The sequence below is a fragment of the Hyperoodon ampullatus genome, assembly GCF_949752795.1.
Source record: "Hyperoodon ampullatus genome assembly, chromosome: X".
NCBI lineage: Eukaryota > Metazoa > Chordata > Mammalia > Artiodactyla > Ziphiidae > Hyperoodon > Hyperoodon ampullatus.
The window spans coordinates 62,004,865-62,023,273 of NC_136913.1; the positions used below are offsets into that span (position 1 = coordinate 62,004,865).

Below are 18,409 nucleotides of genomic sequence, written 5' to 3' on the forward strand. Positions count from 1 at the left end.
TCTTGTATTTGCATAATATAAACGTAAAAGAGTATCTGATAGGTATACCTAAATTAAGTTTACTTCAAATTGAACATCAAGCATTGGCTCTTTATTTTCCTAAATGGTTTCTGACTCCTAAAACAAACAGACACTCAAGCACACAAACAAGCAAAATTTCCATTTTGCCTTTCCTCTTCTGGACGTGTTTTAATATTGTAAGCTAGCATAAGTCTATTTTGAAAGTAGAAGGAGTAGTTTTAAGCTTTTCATTAAAAGACTTTGAAATCACACCATTTCCCAGAGTTTTGAAAAACACTGTGGAAGTTTGTGTTAATTATTTCTTTGTATAACACAATAACTCATCTATTCTCATCTTCAAGGAAAAAATTAGTAACAGCCTAATACAGTATGATGTTCAGTGACTCCCACCAACTCCCAGATTGATTTATATGTTTTCCCTCTATGTGTTCACAACACCTTTCATATACCTCTATCATGACAATGATAAAAATCTAATTTCTGGACAATAACTGAAAATAGATGTTTAGAAAAGCCCTTACCTAGTCTGGTTCTTAAAAGTAAGAAATGTAAGTCTACTTTCATAAAATTAATTCCAAAATTATGTATTAATCCTAACAAGAGGAATTCAAGGTTTCAATTTCTTGCTATCAGAAACAAGTTACTTTCCTCTTAAAATCAGCAAGATAGTTTGGCCCAGAAAAACGAAAGCTATCTGCAGAAAGATTGCTAAAAGGAGAATCAAACAAGCTACTCTGTGGCTTATCTTATTTGTAAAAAAGCCATAAGCTCATGCATGTTTTATAGAACTAAAGGCAGGTTAATCTATGTTAAAGGATCCCTACTTGTTTCAGCTGACTCTCAGTTGAGATAGACAGTCTACGAAAGTCCACCTGAAAAATAAATGGCTCAAATTAAACTCAGAATACGAAACAAAATACATGATCTTAACAAAGTCTGAGTCCAAAAGAATGTTCTTAAATATGAAAGTAACCCAGCTCAGTTCCCAAGTAGTATCTTACCTGCTTTATCTCACTTTTTAACTGCATAATCCCAGTTCGTTCTGGTTTGGTTGCTCCAACAGCACCAATCTCACGGATAGAAATAGCAGGGCTGATACGTGAATCAGTGGGACGAACTATATAGCATGACCGATTAAAGAGAAAGAGGGAGGATAATCAGGTTCAAATTTTTTTCTCCATCACATTTAAAAGACTTAGATGTATGTCCTCCTTTTATGTTAATAATAATAAAACCAAACAACCAACTAAACCTTGCTATTCAAAGTGTGGTACACAGGCCTGCAGCATTAGCTTCACCTAGAAGCTTGTTAGAATTTTAGGCCCAACTCTAGAATTAAAGCCTGCAGTTTAGCAAGATACCCAGGTGATTCTTATGAACAGTAAGGCCTGAGGAACACTGCTTTATAACACTCTAAGGTCTAGTATCCATCCATCTGACATTATATATTTATTTATTCTAAGTCTAAAAGTTAAGCATGAGAGATAACTTTTCATCTGCTCTGATGTTTTAGGTACTTGATATCAAACACCACTACCAAACCACCAAGTGCAGGTGTAAGGTTAATTTGTGATAGACCCCTAAACGTATTTGAATTTAAAAGTGAAAGGATATATCAGGTGCACTGTAGCAGCTACACACACACACACACACACACACCCCCACTATAAGTGCTACTGAATTATTGCCAACTGGAATACAAGAAAGTTTCAGATGATACAGGTTGCTAGTTGTCCTAAAGTAGTCTTAAGATAATGTAAGGGAATGTATAAAACAGTCCAAAACAAAATATGCTAGTAATCTACTTAACTGACATATCATTTAAGGGAAAAAAAGACACACAGTGGTTTCCAAATCTTGTTCCAGAAGACAGCTTTGGTTTTAACTTTCATATACTGGGGTCCTATTTATTTGGGAGAAAAGTTCCTCTGATAAAAGCAAAACACTTTAAAATCAATGAGACATTTAAAACAAACATTCTGAAATAGAAATGCAGTGATTCAACCTTACCGCTTCGTTCCACGCCAAACTCCTTGCCACTGAGAATGTGATGCAGGAGGTTCTTCATGGCTGAAGGACTGAGATTCATCAGGCCATCTGTTGCTTCCTCAGCTACTCAGCAGAAATGTTAGAACAGAGGGATTTCTAATTGACCTGCCACTCACCCTATTTTTTCTCTATTTCCTTTCTTGCTTAGAATTTCTGAGTCACTTGATTGGAAGAAAAAACGCAGACATAGAGAATGGACTTGAGGACACGGGGAGAGGGAAGGGTAAGCTGGGACGAAGTGAGAGAGTAGCATTGACATATATACAGTACCGAATGTAAAATAGATAGCTAATGGGAAGCAGCCGCATAGCACAGGGAGATCAGCTTGGTGCTTTGTGACCACTTAGAGGGGTGGGATAGGGAGGGTGGGAGGGAGACATGAGATGGAGGGGATATGCGGATATATGTATACATATAACTGATTCACTTTGTTATACAGCAGAAACTAACACAACATTGTAAAGCAATTATACTCCAATAAAGATGTTAAAGAAAATAAATTTCCAGCACCATACTGCCTAGGCATTCATCCTCCAACAGATTCTTAATAATTTAAGGACTGATTATCCAGTTTATGGATTAACTAGGCCCTTGATTTCTTCTTCACCCCTCTTCCACATCATTAGGATACTCAGAATCTTTATTTGAAAGTGGGAAGAATGAAAGGAGCACAGTGGAACTGGAAACCAGTCAGAGAAAGCAATGATTGTATCTACGAAGATGGGCTAAAATAATCAAAACTTCTCTCTATCTGGAAATATGGGGATTTAAAAAGAGAATAGATATGAATCTATGAAATTATGAAGAATATTGAGAAGATAACTTGAATTTGTTCATCAACATCAGACACCTATTATGAGTTTACTACATGTAGGTCATGATTTTAAGCAATGTTAGTACAAAGAGGTATGACATGGCACTTGACCTTGTGAGGCTGACCAACTATTTGGGAGAGACTGGACATGTAAACAAGATAAACAACAGTAAAACATGGCATGGCTATACTAAGTGTCAAATGAGAGGTATAGACAATAAATGCTTTGGAAATAAGAGGAGACATCAATCTCCAAGGATGGGGACTGATAAAATTAGTGGGAAGTACTGTTGAACTGGGAGGTAGAGGCCAGACTGTTGAGGGTCTTGAATATCAGACCCAGGGATCTTGACTTTATCCTAGAATAAATAAATAGCCATGGTTTGATGAATCCACAGGAAAAAAAATCTGTAATGGGCAATTAAGGAAAAGTGAAGAATGTTTGAGGATTTATCACTTCTTGAGGTTTATTACTGAGTAATCAGACCCTCATAAAACATCACTTGCTACCAAAGCTTGAGAAAAATATATATATATGCATGTAATCTTATAACAATGTGCTGAACTGGCGATCACTTGGAATCAGGCAGACTTGGACTCAAATTTCACTATTTACCAGTTATGTAACTTTGGGCAAGTCATTAACCTTTCTGAGTTTCATTTTTAAAAAATTGCTCATTAGCTTTATTTAAATAATTTAAAATTTTTATACAATTTTAAAGGTTACTTTCCATTTACAGTTATTACAAAATATTGGCTATATTCCCTGTGTTGTACAACACATCCTTGAGCCTATTTTACATCCAATAGTTTGTTGAGTTTCAATTCCTTTTACAATCAGTAAAAGTGAGATAAAAATACCTTCTCCAGTTGGTTGTTGTAAGGATTAAATGAGATAATATATGTAAATATAAAGCAAAAAGTACAGTATCTGGCATGTGGTAGGTATAAAATAATCATTAGCTTTATTCCTTTAAAGGGTTATTTAAATATACATTATCTCATGTAATTTAGGTTAGATTCAAACCAATAAATTTAGCTACTTGCTAACAGCTCAATTAAAAGCCTTTTGGGGAAATTTAACTGAAACAATGGCTAAAATTGAGTTTTGCAACTGTGATTTTATCTTTGTATTCAATCCCTATCTCTGTTACTTTGCCATTCTTGTTGAAATCAAATACCGAAGGAAAAAATAGTCATGCCATGGGGTCTTCCCATAATTCTGTGCTACAGCTTCCAAAGGCCCCATCTATTCTTCTAACTAAAACTGCTACCTTGCCAAATATACCTATAGCTAATATCAAAAAGAGTCCTGTCAGATAAATATGAATAGAAATATTGCCTTCCTTTATTTGATCCTGATGTTGACTAGACAGAATACTGACACTATAATCAAACTGATGTGGTGACTCAATCTGACAGCCAGAAGTGGCCATGCCTGAATCAGAATCGAACCCAGTCTATCACACTTAGTTTGATGTATGCCTCGGATCACTCTAGGAGTTAGTAGGAATGTAATTGGGAGTGCAGAGCCCCTAGGAGGTGGAATTTTGAAGCTGACAACTAATATATAAATTTGTCATAGCAGTCCCTTGACTTGTATAGGGACTGACTAACATGGGAACAAGACTGCTATATGCAGCTTCTGAGCTACTGATAAAAATCTTTTAGCTTCCTTTCCCTCCTGATTCAAAACTCAATAGAACTCTATTAAAAGTGAATTCTGCCTCAAACAGTTACTTAATTGAATACCTGAGCATCGAAGGGAGTGGGCCAGTTCTGTTGCCATAACTTGTATGATCAGACCAATTCGAAGTCGAAACATTTCAGCAAAGAGGCCAGGCTGAGTTCGCATATACATGGCTAGATATACCATTATTTCCTGTGCATGGAATGAATATAGACAAAAATTATGCCCTAGATCTCAGAAGGCTTATTTTGTGGTCTTCAGAAATTGCCAGATCAATTGAAAACAAACTTTTAAATATCAATCACCAGATTAGGCTTTATAATTCTGCTCACCTGTGTAAGAACTGAAATGCTCATGTCCCCTTCACTGGCTTCATCTATCAGCTGAGTGAGTTCTTCATAGGGCAGAGGTCTAAGGAAGAGGACAGTGAAGAAAGACAAAATTCTGCAACTACTTAAAGCTAAATTTATTGAGAAAATAAAAAAGCTCCTCCCAAGTCCAAGTCAGTGTCTCAACATCTCATCATTACTGGTAGCATTCTGGTTCTTTCAGTCTTCAAAGTTCACTGCCTCCCCAAAGCACTCTGGACCATATCAACTCAGGAGAGCTCTGCTCTCCCGTCTCTAAGCCTGGATTGCCCTTCTCCTTCCAAATTGTATTTAAAACTCACCCCATTATGTCCTTCCAGACCAGTCTTTCATGGTTAATTCTTAACATTTGACGAGTAACTATTATGGCTAAAAAGTAATAAACTAAATCTAAGCTGTGCCTTGTGGAAGACATTTTATTACTTTACAATCACACCTTATAGAGTTATACTGATTTTTTATAGTTTCATCAGTTTGCACACACACACACACACACACACACACACACACCCTCCTACACTTCTGCCTCTCCTGTTGATACTAAGCACTCTGGGGGCATGGGGCATGCCATCTTCTTTTGGATTGCCCACAGTAGCCACAAAATTGATCTGATTTGTAATAAAAGGTTCTGTTTGCCAGGAGTAAGGTGTTACGGATTGAACTGTGTTCCCTCTAAGTTCCTATGTTGAAATCCTAATCCCTACTATCTCAGAGTGTGACCTTATTTGGAGATGGGGTCTTTACAGAGGTAAGCTAAAGTGAGGTAATTGGGTGGGCCCTAATCTAATATGACTGGTGTCTTTTATAAGTGAGAAATTTGGACACAGAGACACACAGAGAGAGAAGAAATGTGACGAGACATAAGGAAAAAACAGCCATCTATAAGCCAAGGAGAGAGGCCTGGAACAAAGTCTAGAGTATAGCTGATTTTTTGTGGGGGCTAATTCCAGTTGCCCTGTTTGTTTGTTTTTTGAATAAAACGTTTGGTAAAGCCAATAAGTAAAAACAAAAGAACAAAAAAACCCCAAAAGAGCAAAATACATTTGAGTACTACTCCCTGTGAGCCTTCTCTTTCATTTACTCATGTCCTATCACTACCAACATTCTCACGTCGACTGTCCCTGATAGAAGCTCACACACGTAGGACATTATCGTACACTTATAGATTAGGACAAGAGAATTGCAGTCAGTCCACACAGCTCCTTAAAGTCTCAGAGAAGCTTGATCAAACCCAAACAGAAACCATACTAACGCAGAGATGGTCTTCTCTCGAGGTTCTGGAGGGAGTCCCACTGTCAAATGTTTCTGGTGGGAGAGAAGGTCTGTGCAGACCTAGGAATAAATAGTATAATAGTATTATCCTTCCCATAACACCTCACATTTCCACGAAATTTTCTCTTTTCAGCCTAGAAACCTTTGCTCTCCCTTAACTTAATGACACATCAATCTTTTCCTCAGGAAATGCAATGAAGATCAGAAAAGAGGGATTTCTAGGAAGGAACAATGAAGTATTTTTATCTCCTAAAAGGTAGGAACTTTTAGCCTAGTATACATTCATTCTTAAGACCTAGAATTCTCATAGTTTATAACACCTCTATAAGTCTACAGTTTATATGCTTCAGTATTATATATTTGACATTCATAAACAAAAAAAGCTACCTGATAATCAGAAATGTTATGTGGGAAAAACAACATCTTAAGTGGTTAGATGCTGTGGTGACTGCCTTAAAAAACAACTGCAGAAACCAATTTTTAAAAAGCACCTCCATTTAGATTTGGTATAAATTCAAGAAGAATTTATAGTACCTCATCGAGTGTTTCCACCTTCTTCCTTAAGATTCCAGAGATGTATCGGATCAGGCCCCAGTGACGAATTTCTCCAACTTTGTTATAGAGCTCAGTAAGCAGCTCTCTGACTGTTGCACTCCCTTCATCATACAATCCAGTGTCCCAGTCAGGTCCTCTGGAATGTTAAAGGCAGGTCTACATTAATTATAAATAAAGCTACAGGCAACAATATTTTGTTTGTGTCATAGTGAATATGCCTGTTTTTGATAGGTCTCTCTCATTAGGAAATGAATGTTATTTACTACGAATTCTCGTAAAAGTATTTTTAAGTCAGTACTGAAAGCCGAATACCTAGACAAGAATAAGTCTTAGTTTCAGTTGTGTTTTGACAAAATGTATTCTTTTACCCTCTTAATGGGCTTCAAAGTAGCTGAAATTAGTGTCAAAGACTTAATTTAACTACTGAAAGTTCAGAAAGTATGCTACACTTAGGGAACTAATGAAGAAGTAAGAAGAATGTGTGCTTATTTTTAAAAGATACACACACACACACACACACACACACACATCATATACATTATTGTCATAAAAGTTCCTATAACACAAGTCAACTGTGAAGTACCATAAAAGATATATGAAGTGCTATGAAATTGGGAATTTAATAGATGATAAAAGGTAGATTATTTATTAAATGATGTTAAGACAATCAAGTAGCCATCTGGAAAAAACACTGAATCCATGCCTCACACTGTACACCAAAATTCCAAATGTATCAAATTTAAATGTTAAAGTACTAAAAGAGATATGGGAGAACTATTTTTTAATTTCAGAGTCAAGGACTTTTTTTTTTTTTTTTTTTTTTTTGCGGTACGCGGGCCTCTCACTGTTGTGGTCTCTCCCGTTGCGGAGCACAGGCTCCGGATGCGCAGGCTCAGCGGCCATGGCTCACGGGCCCAGCCGCTCCGTGGCATATGGGATCCTCCCAGACCGGGGCACGAACCCGTATCCCCTGCATCGGCAGGCGGACTCTCAACCACTGCGCCACCAGGGAGGCCCAGAGTCAAGGACTTTTAAACTGTGAACTATACACCAAAAGCCATAAAAGAAAGATCTATACATTTATATATAAATATACAAAACTCTTATTGCAAAAAGCACTATAAGCAAAGTCATAGGACAAATTACAAACTGAGAAAAATATTTGCAATTCATAGGCCAATTTTCCTAATGTATAAAGAATTCTACCAAAAAACTACTAGAACTCATCAATGAATTCAGAAAAGTCACAGGATACAAAATTAATATACAGAAATTTGCTGCATTTCTATACACTGACAATAAACTATCAGAAAGAGAAATTAAGAACAATCTCATTTAATATCAAATCAAAAAGAATAAAATACCTAGGAATAAATCTAACTAAGGAGGTAAAAGACCTGTACTCAGAAAACTATAAGACATTGATAAAAGAAATTGAAGGTGACATAAGCAAATGAAAAGACATACTGTGCTCATGGATTGGAAGAATTAACATTGCTAAGGTGACCATACCACCCAAGACAATCTACAGATTCAATGCGATCCCTATCAAAATACCAATGGCATTTTTCACAGAACTAGAACAAATCATTCTAAAATTTGTATGGAAACACAAAAGACACTGAATAGCCAAAACAATTTTGAGAAAGAAGAAAAGGCTGGAGGAATCATGCTCCCTGTCTTCAGACTATGCTATAAAGCTGCAGTCTTCAAAGCAGTATGGAACCAGCACAAAAGCAGACACACTGTCCAATGGAACAGAATAGAGAGCTCAGAAATGAACCCACAATTATATGTTTAATTAATGTTCAACAAAGGAGACAAGAATATACAATGGGGAAAAGACAGCCTCTTCAATAAACAGTGCTGGGAAAACTGGACAGCTACATGCAAAAGAATCAAACTGGACTACTTTCCCACACCATATATAAAAACACAGTCAAAATGGATTAAAGACTTAAATGTAAGACCTGAAACTATAACAATTCTAGAAGAAAACATAGACAGTATACTCTTTGACACTGGTCTTAGCAATATGTTTTTGGATATGTCTCCTCAGGTGTGGGGAATCAAAAGCAAAAATAAGCAAATGAGACTACCTCAAACTAAAAGTTTTTGCACAGAGAAGGAAACTGTCAACAAAACAAAAAGGCTGCCTACTGAATAGGATAAGACAATTGCAAATGATATATCCAATGAAGGGTTAATATCCAAAATAGACAACTCATACAATTCACATCAAAAAAAAAATAAACAATCTGATTGAAAATGGTCAGAGAATCTGAATAGACATTTTTCCAGAGAAGACATACAAATGGCTAATAGGCACATGAAAAGATACTCAATATCACTAATCATCAAGGATATGCGAATCAAAACCACAATGAGATATCACCTCACACCTGTCAGAATGGCCATCATCAAAAAGATAAGAAATACCAAGTGTTTGTGAGGATGTGAAGAAAAAGGAACCCTCATGGACTGTTGGTGGGAATGTAAATTGGTGCAGTCACTATGGAAAACAGTATGGAGATTCCTCAAAAACTTAGAAATACCAACAAGGACCTACTATATAGCACAGGGAACTATACTCAATATTTTGTACTAACCTATAAGGGAAAAGAACCTGAAAAAGAATATATATATATATATAAAACTGAATCACTGTGCTGTACACCTGAACTAACATGACACTGTAAATCAACTATACTTCAATAAAATTTTCAAAAAAGGCAAAAACAAAGCCCTTAAAAATAGAACTACCATATGATCCAGCAATTCCACTTCTGGGAATCTATCTGAAGAAAACGAAAACACTAATTTGAAAAGATATATGCACAGCTCTGTTCACTGCAGCATTATTTATGATAGCCAAGATATGGAAGCAACTAAATGCCCATTAATATGAATGGATAAAGATGTGATATATATATATATATACACACACATACACACATACACATATACATATACACACATACATACACACACAATGGAATATTACTCTGCAATAAAAAGGAATGAAATCTTGCCATTTTCAATAACATGGATGGTGGACCTAGAGGATATTATGTTAAGTGAAATGAGTCAGACAGAGAAAGATAAATATCGTATGACTTCACTTATATATAGAATCTAAAAAACAAAACAAATGAACAAACATAACAAAGCAGAAATAGTATCATAGACACAGAGAACAAACATGGTTGCCAGAGGAGAGGGGAGTGGGGGGAGGAGAGAAATAGGTGAGGGAGATTAAGAGGTTAAAAAAAAAAGAATTCCAACAAATAGATAAGAAAATAAAAAACAACAAAAGAACATCTGGCAAAATAAGTACCAATGGCTTTTAAATTTAAGAAAAGGTGTTCAATCTACCATTTGGGTAAACAGGTATAAAAGTAAACACATATATATCTGTATATACCTATATATGCATAAAATGTCCCTGGATGGATACACAAAAAATCAATAGCATTGACTGCCTATGAGGAGGGGAACCAAGTATCTGGGGAACAGAGGTGGGAGAAAGACTTTTTACCCCTTCACTGTATCCTTTTGTACTTTAAAATGTTTGAGCCATGATAATGTGTTATCTATTCAATATATTAAATTATATATAATATAAATGTTTAATATAATAAAACTAAATCTATACTACACTATACTATACGAATCAATGGATTCAAGAAACAGTGAATGAAAGTCTGAAGAGTAAGAGGATATTTTCACAGTCTCAAAGTACATCTCTACAAGATACATTTTAATTTTGAAGTATAACATAGTAACTTTACAGTGGAGGAACGTGGAAGATACTACCTTAACCAAGTGGTCAAAGTTACCAGAAATGGGACTCACCAATACTATGTGCCTCCTGATAGGATACACTGAGAAGAACTCAGCATCACTTCAGTAGTATTCTTGCCCAAAATGCATAACCTGAACTTAATTATGAGGCAACATCAGATAAACCAAAATTTAGGGATATTCTGCAAAACAACTGGTCTGTATCCTTCAAAAATGTCAATAACATTAAAAATAAAGACTTAGGAACTGTTCCAGATTAAAGGAGATGAGGGACCCATAAGAACTAAATGAAATGCATCATTTAGATTTTCTTTTGCTATAAAGACATTATTGGGACAACCAACAAATCTCGATAAGGTCTGTAGATTAGATAACAGTATTATATTGACATCAATTTTCTGATTTTGGCAATTATACTGTGCTTATATAAGAGAATTCCTAGTCTTTAGGGAATACACACTGAAGTATCTGGGGGTAGAAGGGGATCATGTTTGCCACATACTGTCGAATGGTTCAGAAAAAAAATGTGTGTGTGGTGATGGTGATGATGAGATGATGATGAAGAAGGAGACAGGGAGGGAGGGAGGCAGGGAGGGGGGAGAGAGAGAGAGAGATATTAAAGCTCAGTGTGAATATCTGTGGGATCTGGGTGAAGGATATCCAGAACTTTTTTCTTTTTTTAATTTAATTTTATTATTTTTTTAAACATCATTATTGGAGTATAATTGCTTTACAATGGTGTGTTAGTTTCTGCTTTATAACAAAGTGAATCAGTTATACATGTACATATGTGCTGATATCTCTTCCCTCTTGCATTACCCTCCCTATCCCACCCCTCTAGGTGGTCACAAAGCACCGAGCTGATCTCCCTGTGCCATGCGGCTGCTTCCCACTAGCTATCTATTTTAAGTTTGGTAGTGTATATATGTCCATGCCACTCTCTCACTTTGTCACAGCTTACCCTTCCCCCTCCGCATATCCTCAAGTCCATCCTCCAGTAGGTCTGTGTCTTTATTCCCATCCTGCCCCTAGGCTCTTCATGACCATTTTTTTTTCTTTTTTTTAGACTCCACATGTATGTGTTAGCATACGGTATTTGTTTTTCTCTTTCTGACTTACTTCACTCTGTATGACAGAATCTAGGTCCATCCACCTCACTACAAATAACTTAATTTTGTTTCTTTTTATGGCTAATATTCCATTGTATATATGTGCCACGTCTTCTTTACCCATTCATCTGTTGATGGACACTTAGGTTGCTTCCATGTCCTGGCTATTGTAAATAGAGCTGCAATGAACATTGTGGTACATTATTTTTTGAATTAAGGTTTTCTCAGAACTTTTTTTTTGTACTATCCTTACAACTTTTCTCTAAGTTTGAAATGGTCAAAATAAAAATAAATAATATGAGAATAAATGTTATGAGATCTCATAATCAGGGAAGATCCTTTTTATTCCTAGGGATCAGAGAAAGTTTCATGGAGGTGACAGATGATCCAGGCCCTGGTGGATAGCTAGAATTCAAATGAGGAGAGATGGGATGTGGTAAAGGGAGAGTAGTCCAGACAGAGGAAAAAACATGAACCAAGGTCTGAAGGTGGTCATGTACAGGCTTTGTTTTGGATGTGATAAGTAGCAGGCTGTTTTGGTAGCAGTATTCACATTGTCATGGGGGAGGAATGGTAGATAAAGGTCGAAAGTTAGATTATAGAGGATATAGGTTTGGTCACTGATTCCCAACAGCAGTGGTGGTGATGTGGTAGGGGGAGGCAGGGGACGAGAAGGACTTGAAGATGTTGACACAATTTCAAGTCTGGGTGACTGAAAGAATAATAATACCATGAAAAGTGTTAGGCAGTAGTAGGTTTCTGGTAAAGACTGAATTTGACTTTAGACATATGTTGAGTAAGAAGACATATAAAAATGAATTCTGAGTAGGTTAAGGACTTAAATTTTTTTAAATTCTTAAAGGTATTTAAAATATTTTTAAATTCTGGGAGGGGAGAAGGTTCTCCCCATGCATGATAAGAAACTCAGAAGCCAAAAAAAGAAAAGACTATATAAAACAAAACTTTTGGGACTTCCCTGGTGGTCCAGCGGTTAAGACTCCACGCTCCCAATGCAGTGGGCCAGGGTTCGATCCCTGGTCAGGGAACTAGACACCACATGCTGCAACTAAAGATCCCACGTACCACAACTAATAATCCCCCATTCCACAACGAAGATGTTGCGTGCCGCAACTAAGACCCGGTGCAGCCAAATAAGTAAATAAATAAATATTTTTTTAAAAAATGAAACTTTTGCTTAGAGAAAAGCGTATGAACAAAGTTAAAACACAAATTCCTTGGACAAAATATCTGCAACAAATATAACAAACAAAATAGTAATATATACTACTACTATAAGAAAAATATAAATAACCCAATGGAGAGCAAACAATGGTTATGAACAGACAACTCACAGAAAGAATACTAGTCAATAGACATAGGAAACCCCACCTCCCAGTTTCTAGTCAAATCCACAAGGGATATTGGGCAGAATTCCAAGTGTATTAAAAGCCATGCAGCATATCAAACAATCTACTCAAGTGGTTTGATACTAGAGTAACTAGTTCTAGTGAGATTATAGGTTTTGATCAGATGTTATGGTGAAGTTAGTATGTACAGGATTAGATGAAGAAAACTCATGCGTTAGGAGTGGAAGAGTTGGCAGTCAACCATGGACCGTCTGAATTGGTAGGAAAGCATGAGTGTTTCAAGCCTTTGCTTGCCTATCCCAATGACCCTGCTGAATCTTCAGTTTTCATTCAAGCTACAGTCATTAGTCATTCTGCCCTTAACCCTTATCTCTTCTCACCTTCTCTATCTTTTCATTACTCTGCATTTAGCATTGTGCCTGGCACATAAGTATTCAACTGATACTTTTTGAACAGACAGCCTTATCCTAAAGGAAAAAGGAAAGGAATAAAGGTATCGGAGTAATAAAACCCATGTCTTTTTCTTGGTAGTAGCACATAACAAGCTTTAACAGTTGGCACTTGGACAGGGTTGTATGAGAGGCGAAGTCCCTCACAGCATCAGACTGTCAGGAGGCTTATATAAGGCACAAGTTCTACCATCCATAACAGGAGGAGGGCAAGGGAACTCCCAGGGAAGAGGGGAGGAGGGGGGTTACAGGTCTAGGTGTAGTCCCTCAGTAGCACTGTGGGGAGGCTCTAGGTTAGAAAACTCTGAATGGCAGCAATGGTTTGGGACACTCATGGCCCAGGGCTTATCTCTTGCTAGCAGATGCAGGTTGAGTTTTGAGGAGGATGCAAAGCAGGCAGGCCCTAAATGGCTTAAAATATGTTTGGGCTATCTTAAATAAAATTGGATGTGTAAAACTTTGACTTTAGTGCTGGCGGGCTTTTCAGCTTCCTTTTTTACTTACTCATTAAACACCATAATCGGATGGAAATGGCATAGGCTCTGGAGTCAGGCCAAGGGGACTTCATTACCACCTAGAGGGGATGAAAGTCCCAGATCCCTACCTAGCCTTCTTTGACACTCCCCTGGCAGTGAGAAAGGTGGAGCAGTGCCTGCCTTGGTGAGAGCAGAAGTCTGGGCTTTCCACTCAGCCTTTGTTGACAGGGGTAGCACCGCAGACGTTTCTCTGGTGCTTGGCTGGAATAGAGTGGTTATTGTTTAAAAGTTGTCTGTGTTGCTAGAGTGCCTCTTTCCTAGCCCTTTGTCTGGGAAGAATGGGTTTTCCTCAGGGCTTTTGTTGTCTGTGCCCACTGACTGGCCTTTTCAGGCTGCTGGCTTCTCCAGCACCCAGTGAGGCAACAAAGAAAACCGGAGGACGTCAGCACCCTCTCAGTCCTCGAATCATGAGGTCCTTAGCCAGTCTGCCGCCTTCTCTCCACCTTTCAACATCTTGTTATGTTTGTTTTATAAATAATGTCCTCCTGTACCTAGCAGGAGGAACAGAGAGAAATGCATTTACTCTATCTTGTCCAGAACCAGAAGTCCCATTGTGGTTAGGTTTTAGTCGTTTAGAAATAATACTGAAATATTTAGGAATAAAATGATAAAATGTTTGGTGTATCCTCTTCAAAATAATACAGGAGGAAGAGAGAATGAGAATATAGATGTGACAAGATTAACCATGAGTTTTTAGTTGTTCAGGCTGGGAGATGGGTCCAAAAGTGTTCATCACACTATTCTCTCTACTTTTGTGTAAGCCTGGGCATTTCGGCAATATCATCAAAGTTACTCTCCCTCCTCTGTTGAGCGTGCATTTGAGGAAAACTAGACTGAAGTAGAAAGATTTGTTAGGAAACTGTAGCAATAGTCCTAGGGAGAGACATAGGCCTGAGTGAAGGCAGCAATATTAGAGATGCAGAAGATAAATATTTAGAGGTAAAACTGGACAGACTTGGTGATTAACTGGATATAGGGAGAAGGCTTGATGATTAGGTAGGTGTTGATTCCAACAACAGAGATGGAGAATTTCATAGAATAGACTCCATTTTTTTTTCGCGACTCCATTTTTGATATTTGACTGCTGACTACTTTCAAGTCCTACCATTCCCCTTTCCTTTCCAGCCAACTCCTGGTCAAGTTGATAAAAAAGTCTGAGTGTTCCCTCTTTTGGTGCCGTTGAGAATGAACCCTCATCCCAGCCTCACCTCCTAATCATAATAAAATTCCAAATCCAGCCTCTTTCCCTGCTTTTTAAGGACCCACACCCTTCTGGTATGTGTGTGGCATCATCAGTCTTGACATCCAAAACAAATTAGGGGAGGGTGGGGGTCCATCCTGCCTCTTCAGGGTGCTGACAACATGAATAAGTGAGGAAGAACAGGTAATTTTGTGGGGGAATTTGGGGGACAGGAGAGAGGAGTTCAAGGTACCTAGATAAAATGTACCTAGCAGAGGGTGCCTGACACATAGCAAACACTCACTAATGCTACTTTCTTTTCCTGTAAGCCTCCATATTCTTACTTCCTTTGAGTTAAAAATTTATTTATCTATAGATTTTACCAAATAATGGAGGCTTAAAATAACCATAATAATGATAATAATGTTTATGTTATTAGTCACTTACTATGTACCAGGCATTGTATTAGAGACTGCAGATATTTTATCTTGTTTTAATCTTTAAAACAATTCTATGAGGTAGGTATAATCCAAATTTTATAAATGAGGACAACTGAGACTTTAAAGTTACACAGTGGGTAGGTTGCAAAACTATTCAAATCCGCATCAGTGAGACTCCAGAGCAGTGCTATATTTACTATGCTATACTTCCTTTTCTATATGATCATGAAAGTAGATTGATAATATCCATCACTTACTTCATAGTATATAGCATGTAGAGGATATCAGCTTGCTCCTGTAAGCTGGGGGTCTCCTTCAACTGTAAAACCAGTGCTTTGAAGTCCACTTCCCCAGACGGGTCTCTAGGAAGATGTGTTTCTACACGAACAGAGGGAACCTTTAGTTTGAGAAAAGACAAAAAAAATCCACAAGTGCTCACCTTAAATAATGCCCTAGAGTGTTGATCTTTTCACTTTCTAAACCTTTTCCATAAGAGTTTCCTAAATTTTGAGAAAAAGTGAAGCAAAAACAATGACACCTTCAGAATGTATGATACAGCAATCTAGTTTTCTTAAGCCTGACTAGAAAAACTTGCCCATTTAAAAAGTGAACTAAAAAGGACATATATCTTCACAATGGTGGCATTTTGCCTACCACCAGTTACTAGTAGAAACCATAATGGCTAGTTCTATTATTTTCTGTAAGAATGGCAGTTTTGCGAAAAGCTGATAGAAATACCTCCTGTGCAAATTTACCTGGTCCTCTTGTGGTGCATGAAGTAAGTCAAGTAAGTTGAGTGAAGGCCGGGAAGCCTGAAATATCTTTGTAGGAAGATACATGTGTACATCTGCAAAAGGTTGATATTTATGGAAAAGCTTAGATAATTAAGAGATTAATAAAAATGTACAGTTGACCTCAACAATGAAGTTACATATGGGTTGGTTCTTTATAGAACAAGAATGAGAAGTTTACCCTTTCTTGGTAATAGCAAAGAAAAGAAATATGAAGGTCAGATAAATCAAAGGATATTCAACCAATCAATCAATAAACATATTTTGAATGGAATATCTAGAATTATAGCATCACCTGGACATATAAGATATTAAATTCTATGAACGTAATCAATACCACAATGGTGCTATCACTGATACTTTAATAGAATACCACATATAACAGAAAGAACCCAGTTACATTTTATATTTTCTGGACTCTCCCAGAAGACTATCTGGCTGCTAGCAGTTGGAATTGCTTGAGAACAGATAAATGGATGATCCTATCTAGGGAATCAAAAAATGTAGTGGCTGACAAACTTTGGGATATTCCTAAGATTTTTACTTACAGTTCATTGTTGAAACACTTACCATAACCTCTAAGGAGAGACTCTCTTGTCATTTTTGCCATTTTACAGATACAGAAAGAGAGATACAGAGCTCAGATAACTGTTCAAGCAAGTAAGTAGCAGAGCTGGGAATTAAGCTCAAGTTTCCTGATTCACAATCAAGAAGTATAACTTAATAAAGCTGATGTCTTTGCATAAGCCCTTTGTCAAGGAAGCATATGCAAAGGCTATGTATGCTAAGCTTTTCCCTTTTCTAACTGTTAAATGATTCCCCAATGATCATGTTTAATATCTTTGGTTAGTAATGGTCAATAAAATTTTAGACAGTAAGATCATGCATCTCAATCATTCTCATCATCTGTGAAATATTAACATTTAGGTCCTCTAGGTGTGGCCAAGGAAGGAGCCCTTCTGTCCCTTCATATGCAGCTATCATACAGGTCCTGAACACTCCTAGGAACCATGACTACTCCTGGCAATGTGTGGTAGAAGACATCCTCCACTGTGAATACTACTGAGGGAGGATAGCAGTCTTGGGGAGAAGAATGGTAAAGCTGTTGAAGAATGATACTGTAGTTGACAAATACAGCTCTACACTGCTGGAACAACTGACTGTATAAGTTACAGCTGGCCTAAGGAACCAGATTTAGCTTACTTAAGGGAGAATATCCCCCTTTCCATTACAAGGCTATCTTGTAATAGTCTGCAATGCTTTCTCTTTAAATAAAATTACTTCCAAATTAGTAACTTTTCCAAAGGAAGAAAAAATCCTTTCCACATTATAATACTTTGATGTTAAAATTGAATATGCTCCATGTCTCTTGTTCTGTCTCTTCTTGCTATGTAACTGGTTAAACCAGACTACACAGCACTATCTATAGCAAAACTATACCCATTAATTACCCATTTTTAATTGTAAAAATTCATTAATTTTACAAATATTTGAGCATCTAATATGTTCTAGGTGCTGTCTGAGATGCTAGGATAAAGCAGTGAACAAAACAAAGTTCCTGCCTACACTGTAATAAACACCCCACCCCCATCCTGGGCTTCATGTCATCCTGTTCCTGACTCCAGTGAGTCATGGCATTACTCACTCTGTACATGCAGCTCCTTGGCCTTGGTCATCAAGGACATTAAATCGCAGGTTGCCTGCACAGCAGCTCGGAACCGATTTAGCCCTTTCTTCTGTGAGGTAAGGGCTACTTTAGGATGGGGAGCAGTCTGCACCAAAAGGTGATCTAAATAACGAGCAACTTCATCACCACAGCGAGCTGCAAGGTTAGTGGGGGGAGGGGGGAGAGAAAAAATAAACATTTTAGTTACTTCACAATCTACCCCACCAAACAGAATGACTGGCTCCTGTGCCCACCCACAACACAGCACCAAAACCAGGTTGTTTTAGCTCATGGGGGA

At 37.4% G+C, this 18,409-nt stretch overlaps 1 protein-coding gene across 4 annotated transcripts in view; it reads right to left on the reverse strand.

Moving 5' to 3' along the window:
* PHKA1 (phosphorylase kinase regulatory subunit alpha 1) overlaps positions 1–18,409 on the reverse strand; it is a gene marked incomplete at both ends in the record, with an annotated part of 136,298 nt that overhangs the window by 11,920 nt on the left and 105,969 nt on the right. For 2 of the 4 annotated variants that reach the window (XM_079727530.1, XM_079727529.1), the window contains 10 exons: positions 846–893; positions 1,023–1,138; positions 2,032–2,133; positions 4,637–4,766; positions 4,907–4,985; positions 6,195–6,274; positions 6,749–6,905; positions 15,912–16,051; positions 16,410–16,501; positions 18,091–18,267. In XM_079727530.1, coding sequence (XP_079583656.1) covers positions 846–893; positions 1,023–1,138; positions 2,032–2,133; positions 4,637–4,766; positions 4,907–4,985; positions 6,195–6,274; positions 6,749–6,905; positions 15,912–16,051; positions 16,410–16,501; positions 18,091–18,267 — 1,121 coding nt within the window. The remainder of the gene's footprint in view (positions 1–845; positions 894–1,022; positions 1,139–2,031; positions 2,134–4,636; positions 4,767–4,906; positions 4,986–6,194; positions 6,275–6,748; positions 6,906–15,911; positions 16,052–16,409; positions 16,502–18,090; positions 18,268–18,409) is intronic. The other 2 variants (XM_079727531.1, XM_079727532.1) reach the window with 2 other exon arrangements.